We start from the raw sequence: 22,566 nt of genomic DNA, 5'->3' as shown, positions 1-22,566 counted from the left end.
TTGTGCTTGTCGTCGTGTTGTCAGCTGCAGAACGGCTAGCCAGCTTGTGCATACGTGTCGAGAATCCTGAAAAACCTCCCCTTAAATGGCCAATACAACACTAAGATAGTTATGTGAAGTGTTAAAAAAAAAATCTGATTTATTCAGTTCACCTCTCTTGCAGCAATTTTTCCAGTGGGCAGACGGGGAGAAACCTAAACTATAGGCTCAGGGGCACCGCAGTAGTTTTGACAAAGGAGATTCCCGGAACCTCGGAATCTATTGTCGCGATTTCCAATGCGTCCCATGACGGATAATGTTGCTTGACACAAGTGGCTCCTGCACGTGTATGCCTTTGTCTGCCTTGCTTTTCAAGTGACTTGAGCAATATCGGCTCAAACGGCCCAACTGATTGCGTCGTTCTGGCTTTTGAAAAGATAAGAACCGTGATAATAGCTGAAGTTTCGGACCTCTCGACAGAAAGCAACACTTCCTGCGGAAAGCAAACATGGCTGATGATAACAGGATGCTTCAAATGCGATCAGCGATGATTGTGGCGACAGCGCAGTGCGAAAAGCGATTACGACCGCTGTTCACTCTGATCATAAATAATTCATAGACTATCTCGCCGTCGAGAGTAGATATAAGCATGAAATGCACTGGAGGAAAGGCGAACCGTGATATTAGGACGGCCCACAGATGATAGCCGCACACGGGTCTTGGGGAGCGTCCCTCATCGGCCACTTTCGTTTAGCTTTTCGTCAGAAGCGACAGCGCTCCCGGCTTTCTTTGCTGGTTTTTATGAATGGCTGCCCATGCGCCCAGCGCTCGACACGTGCCTAAGAAGAGGGGATGGTGCCAGCACGTGCTACACACAATGCTGGAACATTTGCCGCGGCTGGACGCAGCTGCCACCGCCTCCACCGACCGCCACATCGAACAACAAATTAGAGCTGGTTTCTGGCCGTGCTGATAGATGGCGCCACCGCGCCTATAGTTGGTTTCGCGTGCATGACGTAATGACTGCAACTCGAGCGGAGCTGTCGCCTAGCTGTCCAAGTGCCGCCACGGCTGCGCTTGTGCCTCTTTGGCTGGAGGGAAAAAGGTGGGCCCCTTGGCGCCGCGCGATAGTTTCGCCTACGACAGGATGGCGGGACCACGAAGACGCTGTTGTTGACGCATGCCATGGGGGAAGTGATGCATGCACTGCTCCGGCGCGTGCGTCACCAGGAGTACTGGGAGCTTCGCCAATGTTCTTTCAGATTCGCCTGCGTGTTCGGGCGGGCGCCACGTTCAACCGCGGCACGCCGACAACGGAAGCTACAAGCATTTCATGCATAATATTCTTACTGCCTTAGCCCATGGTGGTCCCTCGGTTACACTACAAGCGGCGTTGCACCGAGATGCTGGGCGCAAGTAACCGCACGGCGCGTTTACGCCTTAACGGAAGCACCGACGACGGTGGCTTGCTTGCAAGGAGCCGTGGCCGACTGCGGCAGTGTTTGTGCGTTTAGAAAGCCCCCGGACTGTGCTGAAGGCGCATATGGCGCACAAGACGCTGCGTAGTGTAGTACATGTTGTCGTGAATAGGAGGCCCTGGGGCCTAGTAGTTTAGGCCAGAATACTATACGGATTCTTTTGCTCTCATACTCCAGCTAGCGCTCAAAGATCCGCGTTGCACACTCATAACCGTCCCGTGTTTTTTTTTATTGAGCCTCCACCGAAATCAAGCCTCCTAGGTCCAGATGGAACCCGCGACCTTGAGATCAGCAACCGAAGGCTATAGCTAATGTTCCACCGTGGCTGGTAGAGAGCTTATTTTCCTGCGTGCACGTTACGCACGTCTTATACGCTTAAACAAGTTGTCCCAGAAAAATGAGCGAAGAATCTAAAAAAAGAGCTGAGTATGTAGTGAAATTAACAGCTAACAAGCATTGCTAGCTCTCGGCCAGAGCGACTACGAGTAATCTGTAGTTGATACTGGCGTGATACTTCACCTAGTAAACCCAGTAGTTAACCTAGTAAACTTCCATGCCACGGCAAACGTGCAAAAATACTGCAGTTAGAAACTAGCAGATCGTCAAGATTTTTTTGCCGTATTCTGAAGGAATGGAATCAACATCGCGGTGAAGCACCAAATTGCAGCGCCTTACGCAAGCAGTTAGCGGTTGCGGCAGCCCCTACCTGGGCTTTCGAAGTCACCAAGAACCAGGGGGCGCTGCTAGGCACTAAACTATCGGCATTCGCGTTCCGGCAACCCGTGGAAATTTTCGATTTCACGCGCTTTGCTGAAGGAATGAAAAACGATTTCAGTTAAAGCCACATTGGGAACAATAATGGGGTGGGTAGTTTTTTTTCTCAGGTCTCCTACTTTCCAATTTTAATTGTTCGCGCATTTACAGGGGTTTAAAAGCTTACTGATTCTATCTCATTGATGAGAGTAGCTTGAAGTAAGATATACTCCTGCCTGCACTACGCGACATTCGGCACTACTGCTCAAGTTCTATGTCCATTGCACGGCGCAGTTTTGTTTAGCAGTTGGCGCTCTCTGTGTGCGGTAAAACGCCTATTTACAGCTGCGTAGAGCTTGATATATGTTTCAAGCTTTGCAACCGCTATAAACTCTAACCTCTTCTTGGCTTCCTTTGTCTGCAAGGTATGCGAATGAAGTGGATGTATGGAATGACGATGCCCTCATTAGGAGATTTAACTCTGCTTTCGGAAGGCAAATGTTCGGTATAAGACGCACCAACAACTGTTGGATCACAATAAAAAATCGAAATCGTTTTCTGTAACCTTTCCCTCGTACTAGAATAAATAAAGAATGGTTTTTCTTTTATTCACTAACTGTTCAAGTAGGCGAGAGGAAAACTGCTTTATCATAGCCGGAAACGGTGTCGCGTACTTTCATTAATTGCTCGGAGCTCTCTCCGCACGGACGAACGACACTTAATCATTCGAAGGCGCGTCGGGTTTGAACTATGCTCAGAATTATAGAACCAATATCCGCGGGGCGGATGATTACTCATACGCTGCAAAATGTACTCTCTCACGCTTCGTGGCATCCGCCACTGCATTGTTGTATCCGCCTTATTCTGATAGCCACATCAACAGGCACAGTTGATGCTGCCGACATTAATACAGCACCGCCTTTGTTTCTTTGGTCAAAGCCTCAACCGAGACTACATAAAGCGACAAGGCGGCCGCTGACCCGTCGTAAAAAATACAATCATATCAGCGACACTACAGTTGTCCTCCAAGTTACTATCTAGAAAAATATGTGCGATAGGATGGCAGGTGTTGGGTAACGGTAGCCATGTCATCGCCGTAGACCAGAATCCAGAGCCCCTCCCCGGCGCGACCATTTTCCGCCGAATGGCGCACCGCGGTGCGGGCTTTTCGTTGGGGACTGCGGGGCTGCGGCAGCTCCGCGCCCGCGCCTGCATATAGCCGCGTTTAATGGCCTTCGGGCGCTAAAAAAAAAAAAAACATTGCCGAGCATACTTCCGCAGCGTGGCTGTGTTGAAGGAAGTATTTACGTTATCAAAGGGAGAACATTGATGAGTTGTAATGACGTTTAGCTTGACATTCACATGAATTGTGTCGGCGCTTAGAACGCGCTGCCGTTTTGGTGCTCCAGCACAAAGAAAACTTTTTGCTCAATGTCAATCATTAGGTGTGCGGCTAGCATTCAGTTCCAATTCCCATGTACTCCTAATCCTTCGTGCCGGCCATAAAGCACCCCCCAAAAACAGCTAGGGTTTTCTTGTCGCCAGCGTATGTGGTGCGCCAGTTTATAAACAAATTACCTCTGTTTAGCTCAACTGAGTCGCAACGCCAACAGAAAACAAATTTTGTCATGGTTTATGCAACCTGGGGCATAAACCATGACAAAATTTGTTGTGCATAACAACGTACTTCCGCTTATTTTATCAACGCTTGAATAGATATGAGCAGCTAATACAGCTTTCACGAATTGTGAGGGCCGAAGTGGCGTTTATTTTATTCGGGAGCTCTCGCCGCGTGTGTGAGCGTTGCGTAGCCGTTCGGCTAAGTGTGAAAGAATGCAATGACATTGCGCATATTTTCCTATGATTAAGGTAGATACCAACAGCAGAAAGATACTACGGTAAACCTTTTACCCCCCCCCCCCGATCCCTCTGACATACGTGCAGAAAGAGCGACTGAAATTGGTAGCGGTCGTGCTTACAGTCCTGTGCATGAAATGTGTTTAATGGGAACAAGAGCAAGCTCAGCGCAAGGGTGCGGAACACGTACTGGTGATCGAAAACGCGCGCTTCCCTTAATTACAAAAATGGATATTGAATTTCTGATATAATTGTGATATCATCCTGATGAGTTATCAGAAATTAATCACAAAAGCAACACCAGTTGTGTTTTTGCATCAGACTGACATCATAAATTCTTGATGAGTTTTAACATTAACTTTTTTGCATCAGATGCACATCATAAATTCTTGATGAATTTCAACATCAAGTTTATTTTCATCAGATTGTCATCATAATACCTGATGAACTTTTGCATCAGTCTCACATCACAAATCCTCAAGTTTCGAGCTTCTCTGGAAAAATTCCCAGAATAATTTTTGATGCATTATGGCATAACAGTATGGTCCCCGCACTGTGAAGTCTAAACTCTTGCGCTGTCTAATTTGTGTGTGCTTTTTTTGCACATCTACGTAAGCCCAATGCATCATAATAAGTGCATATCTTTGGCTAATTCTGACTCCATGGCACATGCAATGGCCGGTGAGGCACCATTTCCACAGGGCCATAGCAGTGCCCAAGTGTTGCAAAATGTCTATGCATATTAATGAACCCCAAGTAGCAGATACTGAACTGAAGTTATCCATTCTGGTGTTTTTTAACCCTAACTGCAAACATATACTTTACTGCAAACACATACTTTATCGATGTTTGTAAACCGTACCTCTAAATATTTGCTAATCTGTGTGAAATGGGCACATCCTAGTTCGAGAAAAAAAGGGCATGGCATGGTGCATTTATATACTTTTCTTGATGGCAATCAGTGTGTGTAAAAAGAATTTATACATGTAATTAATGTCCTACAGCTAAAGACGCATTTGACAAAAAGGTTTACAAACAAGAGGTACTATGAAAACAAGCGGCATACCATAGCAAAAATTTATGAAATTCTATTACAAGGAAACAACAAAGCACCATACTCCCATTACAAAACTCTACATACACAAACCCACATTGCCATGACCAGCTAATGCACAGTGTATCCATGCCATAAATTTTGGGCACCTACATATTAGTTTGATACAAATCTAGCAACATGGTACCCCATGCAGAGAAGATCCTACGAGCAAGATGAGGGTGACGCACTCAAGCATGAAATTATTTTGCTCTCTAAACAATGGTGCATGATCACTTTAGAAAATGATGGCACGATGAATATATGCCAACTTGCATGTTCGAAGCATACAAAAAAATTGTAAAGCTTTGCAATAAGCTTCATATTGTTTGTCATATGGATCACTAGGCAAGCATTACATTGTATGCCATATACTCTACAAAAATTATTTTGTAGCTACTGTGACATCAATAACTTTAATAAAATTTTTATTGCTACCTAATAAATCTGTGTACGCACAAAAATGCTATTATAAGCTCTCTAAACATGAATGATTTCTCTGCAAGTAATTGATAATCATGTTCAATAAGTGTGGAAATCAGGACTACACATATGTAAAGCACAGCAAAGCAATAAAAGCAAATGGAATTGCAGAACACAAATTTACTCTGCAAAAACAGTGTTAACTTTACACTGTAGAGAGGTTATTACACTAACAAAAATATCCATCAGTGCTATATTAAATTTGGTTGCTACATAACCACTCAGTTTCTACACACAAAAACATCATGATAAGCACTGTAAACATGAATGATCTTTCTACATGTAGCTGATAGTAATGTTGAGCAAGGGTGGAAATCAAGACTATACACACATAAAGCACTGCAACAATAAAAGCAAGTATCCTTGCATAATAAAGTTTGCATTTAAAACTACATAATACTAATTTCACGCTACTGAGCATGAGTAAGAGCATGGGGTGACACTAGTGCAAAGTTCAATGTGCGCAAAACTAAAACTTGGTCTCCTTCAGTACCGGAAGACACTTTGCGTGAACGCATGAAACATATGTAAAGCTATAACATAAACATAACACTAACAGTGCAAGAAACATTACTGCATGTCAAGGCAGTGAAACGTTCATGAAATGAGCTCATGTGTGAAAGCGCATTGAAAAGAACAACTTGAACATTAATTTGACTCTAAAACACACTGTTCAGGAACCGCAGCCAAGACTGTTTTTCCCGAACAGCATAGGACAATACACTTCCTTATATCCAAGGCACTCACAGTAGCAAACTCATCTCTTTCCTGAACACTTACAAACTGAACAGAGCCACAGTCAGTAATGCAAGATAGAAACACATTGAGAATGCTAAACTTCCTGATTCTAAATTGTACATGGTCATTTTTCATACAACACCGTTGAGCACAGGTTGTCAGGATATCTGTCACACGCCCAAACACGTTTCCATCAGCAAGAACATAGGAATTCTTTCTTTTTGATTTGTCCATTGACTGTACACAATATGTAAAAGTACCAACTGTAGCTTTTTTGTATTTCACAGTGCGCCCTTCACGGCTCCCCTTTCCATAGTGGATTTTGCCGCCGCACTGTGAACTAGCCTTGCGTAAGTTGCATCCTTTCAGCAAAGATCTAACAAAATGCCTAAGTTCACTATTTTTCCAATTCATTGTCTTCGACAAGATCTGTGGAAGGCTTTGTATTATACAGAATTTTTCTACGATCTATAAATGAGCATATCTTGTGCCGCTAACAAAACGCACGAGTTTCCCATTGACGGATTCAAATGGGTAAGCGGAGAAACCCCAAAGGGGTCCCACTGCATCACGTGATCCACCATGTGGATAAGGATGTGGGCATTATATGTCATAGCATGAATTCCATACAGTTCTTTATATTCTTCTAAAAAGTCTAGCATAGCTTTCTTCACAACCTCAATCTTCTCCATTGGTATGCATGACTGCAAACAAAAGTGCAGTATATTTACGAACTTAACCCAGTTCTTGTAATAAACATTGGGCAAAAACTCCTTCAGGACGACAGGGGAAAAATAGAGCATCCACTCTCTCCACTCAGACTCCTTCCAGAATTTCATGTCAGAAAGGGACCGTGGGAGCCTACTCATCTCCCATATTGGAGTTAGCTGTCTTAGCTTGTCATTAATCTCTGGCAGATAACATCCAATGCTGTATTCCGATCGTCTCTTATGCCCAAACCACATAAATGCTGTGGTTCTGACAAAACCGTTGCACACAGTGTGCATATAATCAACAACAAATGATGAAGGGAAGCTGAAAAATGCCATTAAAGAAACAATATTAGGGCCTTTCACGCCTTTGTAAGGCTCACCCCTCTTCTGTGCCTCTTCGGCCTGCTTTTCGAAGCGTTCTTTACTTCTTAATTTTGCAGCAGGCTTCTGCATTCGGTACACACGAGTATGACTTCGACCTTTATCAATAACCTCTCCACACTGCTCACACCAAGCACACCCATGAGCACCATTGAATTGGTGCATATTCATCACCATGCAGCGGGCTACAGTGCACTACATGGCCCAGGATAGACACGACATACCTTGTCCACTCCAGCCGGAGTCGTCCAAGGTATGCCCTCTGAACAAAGCGTATTCATTGTTTGCACAAAGGGCCCAAGAAAGCTGTTCATATTTGGTTTTTTACTTCCGTACCAAAGACCAAAAAGCAGCAATTTCTGAACCCTTAATTTGTATGGCAGCTCATTTATCTGGAGCAGTAACCGCCACACACTGTGTCCTGACGATTCAAACAATGGCACGCCATCAGTATTCCAGGTAACTGACACATCATCATCAGTTATTGGCAAACTGCTGTATCCAGCACTTTGGGTGATGTCACCCACAACATACCGAGGACCTGTGCGGTTCTGTGCGGTTCTGTGCAAGCTTGCCGCTCAAGAGCAACTCTCTAATCTTTGACTCAATGTCCACAGTAATGAAGAAGGATCCTGATGCCAGAAGGTCGGCACACTTGTATGCTGAAGAACATTTGTGGCACTTGAAATTTTCTGCTGCGCACGGAAGTACAGCCAGGTACTCGCCGCAATTGTTGCAATACAGATGTGTCGTGCGCTTGCACTCTGACAGAGAGGTGAAATGTTTGAAAAAAAAGATACTTAGATCTAGGAAAAATTGCACTCTCTGGCATGTGTGCATCAAGAACTTTGAGGAGGCTGTCTGTTGCTTCTTTTGATGCATGATGTCTCAATATGTGGGCCATCACCATCACAAGGCTTTGGCCCTTTGACAGCTTCGCTCCAAGGTAGAGTGGCTCTTCCTGAAAAAAAGTTAGGATAACGGGTGAAAAATTAATATCCTTTAGTCACTTGGTGCACTGCAGCAATAATTTGAACATGCTTGATGTTATATAAAGTAGAGCAGTGGCAAAGCATCTAACATTTCAACAATAACCTCACCTTAGAACCAAGGTGATTCAAGAGAGCCAATATGGTCAAATCTTGTCCCACAGGCAAATTTACCGACATGTGATAGTAAGTCACAGGTACATATTACAGAGTCACTGCACTTTTCCGAACATTTGTTGCAACAATGTCCCGGGGCATTGACACCGGCATTGAAGAATTCTGCATGCAGCCCCTAAAGCCATTCTTTGGTGGCTTGCTGAATTCTGTACTGGGCACCTGCGAAATATGTCAACGACACTGGTGCTATTTTTTCTATTTATGTATGAAATTCTAGCAGATTCAGTGTCACATATGTAATTTGTTCTGCTGCTTTCAGAACAGAAATCAATTCTAGGTTAGCTGTACAGGCTATATGAGTAGTGGCAATTAACGCTACTGTTAATGCTTTATTCCAGGCCTTTTTTAATTTTTATGGTTTGCCAGCTTCCTTAGTTCCACCATCCCACTTGTTGGCCTCTTTCAGGTGTTGTAAATCATTTTCGGATGATTCAGCGAACATGATCATGGGATGAAGGGGGGAGGGGGGGGGGGCAAAGCTTGGGGGCTTGCTTTGATTTTCTATCGCACACAGTGACCACGGCGCCAAAGGAGACAGAACGCGTGCATCTCGTCGCGGCTTACTGCACACATATATCAAACGCGCCTCCGATGCGTACAATTGGTTAGTTGTTTGGGGAGTGGCCAAGACAAAGGCGGTGTTTTGCTGGCACAATTCTCGAAGACGGCACATTTAAAAAGCGTCATTTTCTAAATTTTTACTACATGCTTCAACGTGACATTCCAACATCAGACACATGAAGTCCTGCAGGCTTCACGAAAAAGCGAAAACTGGACGCGCAAGGCTTACTTCTAGAATTCAAGTGCAGCAAAGACAGCCCATGAGCTGCTCGCAACTGAACTACCGCGAGGCTTACCATTTCGTTCCTTGCTTCGGAAGCGTCCTCATTCTCTGGGTTGCAGCCGTCGTCGTCACTCGATGACGAGCTGTCCGAGATGTCAACCAGGCTTTCGTCTGCAGTGTGCAAGTGCTCATTGTCCGAGGTCACGGCCAAGTCGTCACTATCACTAGGTTCTTCTGCTGTCACGGAAGCAGACAACAAACTTCTATCATCACTTCTGCTGGACAGTGGAGCCAACGGCGAGTCACTGTCGCTGTCCGATTCGTTGGAACTGCTTCCTATTTCGCAAGCAGTACGCTCGGCTCTATCATCCCGAAATTTATGCCTGTGTCTCGTACGAGTTGGCACCTCACATGCGGCATCAAAAAGATACTGCTTATACTTTTTCCTCTTCGGCATTTATACACGTACCTATAAAAATAAATGGCTGATTCACAAGGACACACTGTGGTCCCTGTACTGTGGTTACAAAGAGCACTGCAAAGAATACCCGCATGCAAGTGGAAGAAGTCCAATTATAGTAGAGGGGACGGCTGATGGTAAGAATGAAAGGGGAAGTAGCATTGGGGGTAGGGTTATATATAGGCGGTAGGGAGGGCGATGGAGTGAGAACCCTTTTTTAAATAGGGCTGGTAGACTCACTCGATAAACTTGCATAGTGGTTGTCACCGCCACACGTACGACCGCGGCCGCAAGAGGCAGCACGTTTGTTCTATACCGGCATTCCTACCGCAGTCGGCCACTTCCAGCCTTTCGCCATTTAGTCACCTAGCAGTTAGCATTTAGTAGATTTTCGGACTGCGCACTATTAAAAAAATTGTTGCTGCCCACGGAGGCTTCCGCGTCGTCTGCTCGACGCACACGCCTCGCCGTCGCCTCACCGAAGCGCTCTTTTATTTTCGTTTACACGCGCTCGGCGTAGAGTAGGTATGATAGCACGTCTCATGATACATTATTCCGCTGTGTAAATGCAATGAGCAATTCCAGCAAGCCTGAGAAATGTCGCGAAGTTCCCGTAAGCCACTGCTGTATTCTTACGGCCATGCAGTCGAATTCAACCCCCTGGAAAAACTGCCAAGCAGCTGCTAGAAGCAGCAACAGTAGCTATCAAATGAAGCCTCAATACAGAGGAATGCAAGCCAAGATTAAAAAAATAGCTGAGGCTTGACTTGGTTTTGGTTTATGGGGTTTTAACGTCCCAAAGCGACTGGGGCTATGAGAGACGCCGTAGTGGAGGGCTCCGGAAATTTCGACCACCTGGGGTTCTTTAACGTGCACTGACATCGCACAGTACACGGCCCTCTTAACTTGGTTAACCCTGGTCAGATGGGAAGCATATTGATGGCTAGGCTTGTTAATACATGGCTTTCCTTGGTTGAATACTTGATCATTTTAATACAACCAGTAGAAGCCTTCGTCGTGGGGGAAGACAACGGCATGGCTACAGCGGAACGCCGACTAACCCCGAGACGCGCGTTGGGTGGGCGCCTGGATTGCCACGGAAGCCGCATCCGCCTGCCCGGTGGAGCGAGCGTTTCACCTACACCGAGTGTGAACGCGCGTTCGAAATGCGCGGGAATGCCGCTCGAGGACATTCCGGTGTCTGGGCGATGGCATCGTTCTCCCTCTCCCAGCGCGTGACGGCGATCTGTCGTGACGTCATGTGTCACGTGGTATGTCACGTGGTGTGTCGTTACTGTACCACGTGGTCTGCACGGCGTGCAACCACAGCGATGGCGCGAGGTGGACCCTCATCTTCCTCTGTCGTGACGTCATGTGTCACGTGGTGTGCACGGCGCGTAACCACGGCGAAGGGCTGTAGTGTACCTCTAGTAATATGCTTCGCATAATAAGATATACTGTTAAAAAGAAAGAGTTGTTCGAGCAGGCAAGGCGCAAACTTCATCACGTGCAAGAGTGCTGTGGTGCTGTATCGAAACTAAACGTGATCCAGTCCGAGTCGAAAAAGCGTGGGTTGTGCCCTGGCCAGCGGCTACTGTTCTGTTCAACGTTTATTTATTCTTCACTAAAACTCAGAAATTGAAATAAAATACTAAAAACGCAAATAAAGTACATTGTTTGAAATGAAATGTAAAAGTTGCGGTGTTCGTCTTACGATGAATCGCAAGTACGTATCATAGCCAAAGCCTGTTAGCACGTGTTTACGGTTCGGGCGGGAAGCGTTGCTTATTCCGCTTCTTTTTCTTCTTCTTCACCTCTTGTGTTCCTCTTCTTTTTCGCCATGTCGCACATCCTTATTAAGTGGACCACTGAAGAATCATGGGACGTTTATCCCGTACGTTCGATAGTGGATGTCAGTCTCGGCTTCCGCCTTATGAGCGAAGAGAACGCTATTGAAGAGCTTCGTGGCACGCATGTCAGCGTGAACTGGAAAGCTGGGGAGCCACCAGCTACAGCAGAGCTGCTCGATTTCGGTAAGCGCAAGCGTTTGCAACCGTTATTGCTAGGCACCGCGAATGCTCTGGATTTATTTCTTCTGGTAAAATAACGCAGGCACGCTGAAAATGATGGAACGGCGACGTTCGCGGGCCGTGAAAAGTGCCGGCGCCTCGAACAGCCGTGGCAGTGAAGGTGAAGAGCCGCCTTCAAAAAAACCGAAGGTAAATCTACCCATTATTGTCGACGTTTAGTAGTAACCCTTTCTGCTTTCTTTTTCTGTATTACAAGGGGCCACATAACGTCAGCACATCGTAATCATTGCTGTGATCTATTGTCTATTGCTACAGATTGTAACGCATAAAGGTTGTTAGCTGCAAGATAGATTTAAGAGCATTAGAATTCTTTGCCGTTGCTAGCCGATTTTGTGCCTGCTTTTATTTTTCAAACGCACACGTTTTCATATAAACAGTACGTATTTTTATGATAGCTTAGGTTGACTACCAAGCGTCAAGACGGCGAAATTTTATTTTCTTACAAGAGATTAGGGAGAATGGTTTAGATGTCTTCGCTAACTGTTTGTAAAAAAATACCGGCCTCGTATCAGCATGCCATCTTAAATTTGTAATTACGAAATTGTGAATAAGGAATAAAAGGCATATTTCCTGGTGTGAAATTATTAATTTTTATTTTTCAAAGTATTGAGACATTTAACAAGAGAAACTCTTTATTTAGCAACTGTGTTTGTTTTCAAGCAACATAATATAGAAGGAAGAGAATTTCTTTACTTTAGTGGAGTAACACATGTCAACATTGCCTGGAAGCCCCCTTATGTAGGTTGTGCCTTAGGTCACTTGATATGAGGTATATGTGCATCTGTAAGCTACAGATGCATTGCAATCAAGTAACTGTACACAGCTGTGTTATCACATGAGTGATGTGAAACAAGAAGCATGAAAAGGCTGTGTGCAAGCAGGTATACTACTTGATTAGACATTGTCATCCATGACGCGTGAAACAAGATGTGGTCCTACATCACCCTGTTTTTATGTCTTGTAAGTATGTAATGAAACCTGCAGGCATGCAAATTTTGTGTTGCTTTCATTTTGACCACAAATCGCAGCAATCACACTAGCCAAACTTGCTTTGGGAGAGAAGCTCCAAGTGCTATTTGTGGTAATGGGGTTATAAAATTTATGGTTTATACAGTTTCATGTCCCGTGCGACTCAGGCTACAAGGGACATCATAGTGCAGGGCTCCGCATAATTTCGGCCAATTGGGGCTCTTTAACATGCACTGACATTGCACAGTACACGGGCCTCTACCATTTCTCCTCTATTGAAATGTGATCGCCGCATCCGGGATCGAACCCGTGCCTTTTGAGTCAGCAGCCAAGCACCATAACCAGTGATCCACGATGGCGGCTGGTTTTAAAATTTTCTGCAAGTCAGGAGTAATGGAAAATAGACATCTAATTTTAGTTGCTTGTTTTCTTCTTTAGAATGAATACGTTAGACACTAGGATGCACGTTTCACCATGTGGCATTCTTTTGCTACCTCTGAGTAATTTATAATTAAATTTCTTCTTGATGCTGTTTCGGTTTCATCAGCGGAATGATGGCCGTGATGTGTTGGGAGTGTTATAGGTTATTTGAGGCACAAAACAACTGCAGTATAATTGTTGATTCTTAGTTCTGTTTCAACACGTAGGCCAACCTGCTTCAAAAGCTGGAATAAGAAGCGACATATCAGCAGTAATATTTCAGTTTTTCCATGCCTCACATCACCTAAACACTCCTAAGCGTTACAGCCACCGTTTCATTGATGAAACCGAAGCAGCATCAAGAAGTAATTTAATATTATAAAATTTAGTGGTCATAGGCAAACACCATGTGAAACACCATGTGCATTCTAATGTGAAAAGCATCATTTGAAAGAAGAAAACACGCAGCTGAAATAAGGTGTCTGTGGTCCTTTAACAGTGTTGCCAAAGCTGACTCCAGCCTCTATGAAGTATGTGGTTTGGTGGGCACTGTCTAAGGCTGCTTGGCCGCCACGGTGGCTCATTGGTTACGGCGCTCGACTGCTGATCCGAAAGACGTGGGTTTGATGTGGGCCCTGGCGGCCAAATTTTGATGGTGGCAAATTTCTAGAGACCTCTTTACTGTGCGATGTCAATGCATGCTAACCCCAGGTGATTGAAATTTCCGGAGCCCTTCACTATGGTGTCCCTCATATCCCGAATCGCTTTGGGACGCTAAACCCCCATAAACCCACAAGGCTGTTCAAACTAGTCTGTAAATAAGCTAGGTGACAAAACTTGCCAGTAAATTCAGTTTTTATTGCATAAGCAATACTGCGCCAGGTTTCGAGCCGTCGTAGCTCCCGTCGTTGAGCTTGTACAGCTTTGCTTCAGCCAATTACGCAATTTACCCGGTTTAACAAGAGCGAAACCACTGCCAATTTTTTTTATAATTTCTTCTGTGTGACATGGGGGTTGCCTGAGGAGAGCAATACATTTGTAAAGTGCAGAGCCCCGTGGCTATGGTGAATTGGGGCAGAAAAACGTGATGACTAAGCTGAGCAGGATAGTAAGTTTCGAGTAGTTGGTAAGGATGGTAGCAGCATTGAGGTGTTTGTGATGGCAGTACTCCTGTCCACTGCACCTTTTCCTTACACAAGTCATGTGCTCTATCATATTTGTAGCCCAGGTAAAGACTTGGAGGCTGTGCTTGGGCAGACCACTAAAATCAAAACAAAAAAAACTATGGCACTGTGTTGCTTCTGGCATCAAAACATTTTTTGATGCCCGACGCTGGTTGTGCCATACCAAACCTTAATTCATTTACTGTGGTAGTCCAGCCTGCTGTGCATTATGCATGAAAATTACAAGATGGAAGCTAATGTTCTCTTATCAGCCATTATTGCTTGTGCTGATGCAAGAGGTCAATCACCATACAAACAGCATTGTAGTGGGTCATTCAGTACTGCGGCTTCACGCGTAGCAGTAATTATAGAGACAATTGTGGTTGCCGTGAATCAACTAAGACAATTCATCCTACATCAAAATTCTTCTGATCACAACTGTGTAACATATTCACCAATCTGCATACAAACGCAAGGGACCGGGGCCAGTTGGATCCTTTCAACATTAGCCTCTGCCGTACCCATGGCCTAGTCACTTCGAAACAATTGCCAAGCTTTCCAGCACTACAAATAGAAAAGTTAAGATGAGTGGGCAATTACACCCTGAAAAGCACAACTGATTACACTTGAAAACGGGAACATTACACTGCCATCGGTTCCTATAAAGCCTAGACCGCACGTGTGTGTCTAACAAAAGAGAAAGCTAAATATTCACGCCCACAGCACATGCCGTCCACTTAATCTTGGCAGCATTAAGTTGCAAATGATATTAGGCAAAGGCGCCATTCAGGAAAACAACTCCGAGGATATTCACTGTAGTATTACGAACTCGGCCGTAGGCGCCTTTTCCACCATGTACACCGCAATAAAAGTGATCGCTATTCAGAAAGCTTCGATAAAGCAGTACAGGTGGGCATGGTTAGCTATTGGAGTAACTAATTTTTTTAATCTCCCGTCCAGTTTTTTAATCTCTGAGGCAGAAAACAATAAAAATTCATTTGGGAATGCGGTCTACTTCACGCCAAAGGGCGAGCGTTGGGAGTGTCTGCTGTCTGCCCCCGGCCTAGGGGCCATCACCGTCAGCGCCTGGGATTAGTCAAAAGGAACGCTGGCATAGGAGGAGGAGGGAGGAGATGCCGTTACTTTTAGTTCATTGAGGTGCTTTATGCATGTGTACTTTTCACAGCCTCTTTGAAAAAACTTAAGCTGTCCCATGGCTTAATCACGCAGCACACTATTCATGCAATCACAGAGTATTGGCACAGTATTCGGCATGAATACGTGACATGACCCACTAGTGACCCACACTGCAGTTATAAAACACTAATTAACCCCAAGGCATTGTAACAAACTATTTTTGGAAAGTTGTGCTTGTGCAACACATTGTGTCTTCCATTGCGCTTTACTGCCTTAAAGACCCCATCTTTTTCTGATATCCTAACTAATTATCCCATCTGTTCCTTTCCTTTTTACGCCCCCTCTTCCTTTTCGCTAATTCAGGGTAGCCATCTGGTCTGTGCTTCTGCTTAACCTCCTTGCCTTTCCGTTTCGTATATATATATATATATATATATATATATATATATATATATATATATATATAAGTAAAGAGTTGAAGTACACTTCTTAAAGAAACATTTATTTACCGACGGTTTCGGACGGTGGACCGTCCTTCATCAGGGTAAGGAAAAACAACCTTACCCTGATGAAGGACGGTCCACCGTCCGAAACCGTCGGTAAATAAATGTTTCTTTAAGAAGTGTACTTCAACTCTTTACTTATGTTGTTAGCAGTCGAGCAAGTTTTTTCATCGTAATATATATATGTATATATATAATTTACTGCTCACAGTCCAGTGCGTTCTATTTATGCTTCTTTTGGACTTGCGCAATGTCCTGCTTAAACAGTCATGTTTATAGCTTGTTAATAGTTTTTACGGTATGATTTTTTTTCTGTTCCATTCCTAGCAGCTGTAACTGCATATGCATGCTTCGCATATAATGGTGCAGCTTGAAATTGTAGGCAGTTAATATTCCTTATGGTAAGATACCACTTTGGTATTAGCTGCAGCTCCGTTTGAACATTCATTAGCGAGTTTGTTCATTAACAGGCGGACCCTTAACCGGTATGGTCCCCCTATTCTGAAGCACCCTGGTGACTCGGGAGTTCAGCTGGTTGTGTAAGCATGACAAGACAGAAAATAACAACTGCATTGCAGTGGATGCTAGCTGCCACTACTATCAACAATGGTAACTCAACTGGTGCTTGATGGTGTGTCGTCTCTCTTTAGAATGGAACAGAATGCTCCTGTGACGCCGACAAAAAGGTGGAGCAGTTGCAGCAGCAAGTGAAAGAGCTGCAAGAGCGCCTGCAGGTTGCGGAGAACAACTACGGTAAGTTGCTCTTTGAAGTAAAAGACACTTTCGCTTGTTGCATTAGTGCACAAAAAAGGCACTGTATACAATGCATGCTAATGCACTTATTTGCAATTACTGCCATGAGAGCGCAGGACAAAAACAGCTTAGCTTTGCTCCTGATTTTGTGATATAATAATGTTTTCTCCAGTTATAAAAGCCGATAGCTGACTTCTTTGTTTGTGCTTGCTGTGTGTTTTTAAATGTTTGTTTCCTTCTGTGTTCAGATCCCTTCAAGATGGTGAAGGGGCTGAGAAAGATAACCCGCCGCCTCGAGTCTTCGCCAGCTGCCGCTACCGCTGAAGCCGAGATGGTAAATGTTTTTTTCCTTTTTTTTTCCGCCGCGGTGGCTCAGTGGCTATGGTGCTCGGCTGCTGACCCAAAAGACGCGGGTTCGATCCCGGCCGTGGCGGCTAGAATTTCTTTGGAGGAGAAATTCTAGAGGCCCGTGTACTGTGCGATGTCAGTGCACGTTAAAGAACCCCAGGTGGTCGAAATTTCCGGAGCCCTCCACTACGGCGTCTCTCATAGCCTTAGTCGCTTTGGGACGTTAAACCCCACAAAACCACAAACAACCTTTTTCTTTTGGTGCTCATGATGCCAGAAATATGGCTGTGACCTAAGACTGAATTCTAGGCTAAAAACCAAATAAATAAATAAGTAGTATTTTGAGATCTGCAACACCCATTCTATTGCAGTACATGAGGCCACTGTTTTGCAGCTGCACAAAATCTTTTGGTATAACTCAGTATAGTGACACAGAAAACTACAGCAAGCAGCTTCAAGTACTACATTATTGTGCCTCATACACAGCATTTATGTGATTATAAAAGTGCTGATACAGCAGTGCTGGGAAGTGATTAACCAAAGCTACAAAAACTACAAAATAGTGTGTTGCTCATCATTCAGTTGAATGATAATAATATTACAAGCTGGGGTTTATTTACATTCTCTATGCTAGCTCGAGTTCTTGTATCCAGCCACATGTTGAAAGCTATGGCTGCCACTCTCAAAGGGGAGCAAATCGTTGCCTACGGATAGAGTCATGCCCTGTTTTTAGAACTACCATTTATGTGGGGTATTAGAGTTATGGACAGTTTTACAGGCTCCCAAATATTTTTAATGCATTTACGCTTTCTTTATATGCAAACTAGCTGTCTGGACAATGGACAGGGCGAACTTACATGGAGCCGGGCTCCATTGGGGTCCATGTATGTCTCTTGTGTTAATTTGGACAACGATAGGAACGTAACTTTGACCTTCCCTGTGTTATGAACGCTCTAAAGCATTGTGAAAGTGTAAATGCCTGAGTGAAGGCACGATTTTTGCTTTTTCATGTTTTCCGAGTTGCCCAGTCAGCATCTCTTCCCTTTGTCATATCGCATGAAGTGATGTGACTCTCTCAGGAACTTGTGCTCTGCTGCATTAAACAGCTGTCAGCCCACCTAGTACACATATGTACTAGCGATTCATGGTATTTGAACAGTCATAGCAGATGTGCCATCGCACAGTGCGATGCCATCACTTGTCAAATGGACCACTAGATGCTTCAGACTGCACCGCATTATTTAAAAGGAAAATGGCTACCAGAATAATGCCCCAGATTGTCTAATTTCAACTTCACTGCCCACCACTATGCACAGAAGCAGACCTTAATTAGCTTTCTTTTTCAGAATTTTTTCTTCACAGGACATTATTACGCATGACTTGCTTTACAAACAATTTGTCTCAGGAACCAATATGTCCTATTAACGAGGCACGGCTCTATTGCCTTGTCTGATATACAGTCATGCCCTTTTAATATGGATGAATCGAAATGTGGACAATCTTTATGAGGACCAATCTGTTCTAACATATTTGCGCCTGGTTAATATGGAACTACTTTCTATATAATGGGCACGACGAAAATTCACAGAACCGATTGAGTCCCATGTATGCACGCTGTGTCGTATGCACAATGAGCAAAACAAAAGCTAGCTTGACTGTAAAACTGAATGGTTCTTTCCTGTCCAGTGTTTCGTGCACAGAGCACCAGTAGAAGCCTGTTAATGCAGTGGTAAGATGTGCAAGCTTGGACAGGTTTGTACACCAGTTTACTGACAGATGGCGTACATAGACATTTTGGTATGACAAGCTGTGTTGTTCAGCCTCCCCCTTGCTTCGCATTTTTTTTTTTTGCAATGGGAACTGCACAAAAAAATTCTGTTGTGTTGTCGCACATACAGTCAGCTTCTGGAGAGGGTGCTAAAATACGAGTTTGAGAGCATTTTCTCGAGCTAAAAATTTTATCACACAGTGTTCCGCCCATGCAAGTGAATATCTTTTCTTGTCAAAACTTTTATTCTCAAAAGCGCAGGGCAAAATTTTCTGAGAATAAGCTTAGGGGCGTCATTTTTCAAAGCTGAAGAGCAGTGCCTCTACTAGACATGTAGCATCCTGCTAAATAATTTACCGATTTTTAAGGCACAGTAGTTGTTTTTATGGATTTGATATGAGAGATGGGACTATTAGCCGTCTTAACAGTAGGCACATTCTCATGAGATTGCATTTTAGAAGTATACTTATGTAGAAATAAAAACTACTTGTTGGCTGTGCAGCTGTTCATCTTTAATTTTCTCTTCCCCCACTTTTAAATCGCAGCTTACACACTATTTGCCTCGTGGCTATCATATAGGTTGGAAGGAACCATAAGGTCATCCCAGGTTTCTTATCTCAATTTCTTTATTGTGCAGGTGAACATCGGCAGTGGGGTGATGGTGGAAAAGGCCACCCTGCAAAGACTGCACTCGCACTGTCGTGGTGCCCCGACGAAATTCGCGAGGGCACTGATGCGTGTCTTGTTTACAAAAGAGGAGATGGAGGGCAAGTCTCTGTATGGCAAAGGGTGCAACGTAAATAAGGGCGCCCCACCCAAAGAGGCACTGGACCCAGTGCGTGTCGATGCCCTCATTTGTAAGTACTGCCCTGAGAGCTCAGCACAAAGCCAGCATCGATTTGTTCCTGATTTGGTTAAATGCAGCCGCACTAGGATCGCATGGTGAAGGTTTTTAGGTGTTTTCAGTGCGTTCCAGCAAGTTTAAATTGAAATAGCTGTGGAACGCATTAAGCTGGTTAGACACTGTGGGGTACAGTCGTGCTCAGTATGACTTGGAACGCTTGAGCGTGTGGCCGGAATGCTTCCTGGATGCATGGTGAGGTCAGCATGCAGAGCGCTTGAATCCTGCTGCTTGAAGCAGCATGATTCTTCCATTGTGATAATCAGCTCCTGCCCCTGCATCATCTAAATACTTTTCTTGTTCCTTTCGGGCAACCCCAGCATCGTCTAAATACTTTGGGTTCCTTTCGGGTAGTGCTGTGCATTGAAGCATTGCGGCCACACGCTCTCACATTGCGAGTCATATTGAGTGTGATAGTACATATAAAATGTTTTAGGAGTGCTTGCAATCAAAACAAGAAACGAACACAAAGAAAAAGAACACAAGGCAAGAGAGACGTGCACTGACTACCAGCTGATTTTATTGGACAGAATTCCCAATGGAATAGCATGATCAATGTATCACTTTTTTAAGTACCGTATATTGCCGCGCATAAGTCGACGTTTTTTCTTTAAATGTCCTTCCAAAGTTGCGGCGTCGACTTATAATCGGAGTCTTAAAGCCGGCCTATATGCGGGGTCAAAAGTAATTTCGACTGAGTCACGGATAATATCACGCCCCGTGCGCTCGTAATTCCATAATACTTGTCAGACACGGTGCGAAAGTGGATTTGCTTAAAAAATTTTTGAATGTAATTGAGATATGCACCAAAGGTTTGTTTTAATACGATAGCAACTTGTTATCGACAAACCGTGGGCATTCCACGGAAAAACAGCCAAAGCTGGGCGCGCTGGCAATGTTTAATACAAATGGGCGGCTACAAATCCAATCCAATCCAAAAGTAGACCACACGTGACCAGTCACATGATCCGAGAAGCATTTTCGCGTGTTGTTGTGTGCCTTTCGCCATTTCTGCACGTCGTTTTCCACGAGCAGCATCTCGGCGCCGCTTCCGACGACCAGCGGGAGCAGTGGCTCATAAGATGATGATCGCGACTGTGTCCTCACAAGCGACGACGAGTCAGAGATGTCTTGTGAACGAATAGATGTTTCTTTATGACTCGGCTTTCTGAAAAACTTTTTGGGCGAGCTAGGACCGCAGGGTGTGGCAGCGCCGACCTAAATTCAGAGCCTAACTTTTTTTTTGCACAAAGGGGGTGGTGAGTTGTGGGGTCAACTTATTAGCAGAGTTGACTTATAATCGACAATATATGGTAGTCACTGAGATGCAAGGAATGCATCCAGGAATTAATCGGAGCCCTTGGCGACCACAAAGAAAAAGAGCAGGAAAGCAGAGGAACGTAACCAGCTATCCGACATCAAAAAGCAGATGGACTATAGAGCCATGACGCAACAAATAACATGAATGTGATGCAAGTTGTATTGGAAGATGTGTCAGTAAGGCCGTAGCAAAAGCACAGCATAAGTATAAGTGGCTTAATTTACAGACACATTTTTCAGTCCTCCCTGTTTCACATACTGTCCCATTACTGATTGTGTGCATCTTATCTGTATGTGATTGCCAAGGGTTTCGATGGGCTCCTTAGTGTATTTCTTCTGCATGTGTCAGTGAATGCTTGAAAAGAAAGAAGTGAAATGTTTAGCATGTGCTTCGTTTTTTGCATCTCATTTTTTCCATTCTAGCGTTGGATCAGCTTGCCCAATCCACTTTTCAGCTTAAACGTATCAACTAGGCAGCAGTTTTTTTTCTACTGTCTTTGCACAATAAGTGATTGAATGAGTTACGAAAAATCATGTTCTATTGATGAAATATCCGTATAAAGGTGCTTTTATAGCTTCATACTTCGTGTGCCCTTGTGTGTTGTTCTGGCTTATATACATCAAGCGTTCTGGCAAATGCGTCCAAAAATTTCTAAAGATAGGGTGGTCGAAGTGGAAAGGCAATTTTTTCAGGAATGTTGTTAGCAACAGATGAAGGTAGTTATTTTGGAAGCAATGCTAATTAGGTAGCCAGTTAAATTTGATAATTACCTTTTTGACACACCAGTGGTTAGAGCAAGAGATGTGAAGTTTCAAGAAATTTTGCACCTTTAAATTGTGCCTTCACAATCACAATATTACTGAATGTTGAACATGGTGCATGCGCAGGTCATGGTCAAAGTTCTGCATTGTCGTCAGTATGTACCCATTATGTCATTTTAATTTTTTCTATTTCAGCATACGTCTGCGGCAAATTTGATACTACTGTGGTCCAGCTGAAGAATACGCTCTCGTCTATGATTTCGCGTGAATTAAAGTAAGAAACCAGATATTTTGTTTGTCAAGTGTTGGTGGCTAGTGTCATTTCGTTTCTGGATGCACTTTGCCACTGTATTATACATTAAGTGCATCAATCAGAATCACAACTAAACAATGAGCATCACGTCTTAATCAGAAAATCAGTTGCCAGTTTTCATCACAAAAGACGCAGAAATGTATCATGAACTCAAAGTAAATGCACCACAAATACATCAGAATCTCAACAGGAGAACAGGAGATCACGTCTCAACAGGAGATCACGTCTTAATCA

General features: G+C 44.1%; 1 protein-coding gene and 1 pseudogene across 1 annotated transcript; one reads left to right on the top strand and one right to left on the bottom strand.

Moving 5' to 3' along the window:
* Window positions 1–1,116: 1,116 nt before the first annotated feature.
* Window positions 1,117–9,882, bottom strand: LOC149356721 (uncharacterized; annotated as a pseudogene).
* Window positions 9,883–11,725: 1,843 nt separating this feature from the next.
* Window positions 11,726–22,297, top strand: LOC149356720 (uncharacterized). Its single transcript, XM_089576421.1, has 6 exons — window positions 11,726–11,918; window positions 11,998–12,104; window positions 16,818–16,920; window positions 17,169–17,254; window positions 19,674–19,893; window positions 22,215–22,297. Exons 1-6 carry the CDS (start codon window positions 11,726–11,728, stop codon window positions 22,295–22,297), a joined length of 792 nt encoding a protein of 263 aa, XP_089432547.1.
* Window positions 22,298–22,566: the final 269 nt, after the last annotated feature.

The sequence above is a fragment of the Amblyomma mixtum genome, chromosome 3 (genome assembly GCF_055824585.1).
Source record: "Amblyomma mixtum isolate Tamu chromosome 3, ASM5582458v1, whole genome shotgun sequence".
NCBI lineage: Eukaryota > Metazoa > Arthropoda > Arachnida > Ixodida > Ixodidae > Amblyomma > Amblyomma mixtum.
The sequence above is the reverse complement of the archived record's forward strand: the minus strand, read 5'-3'. Positions and strand labels throughout refer to the sequence as shown.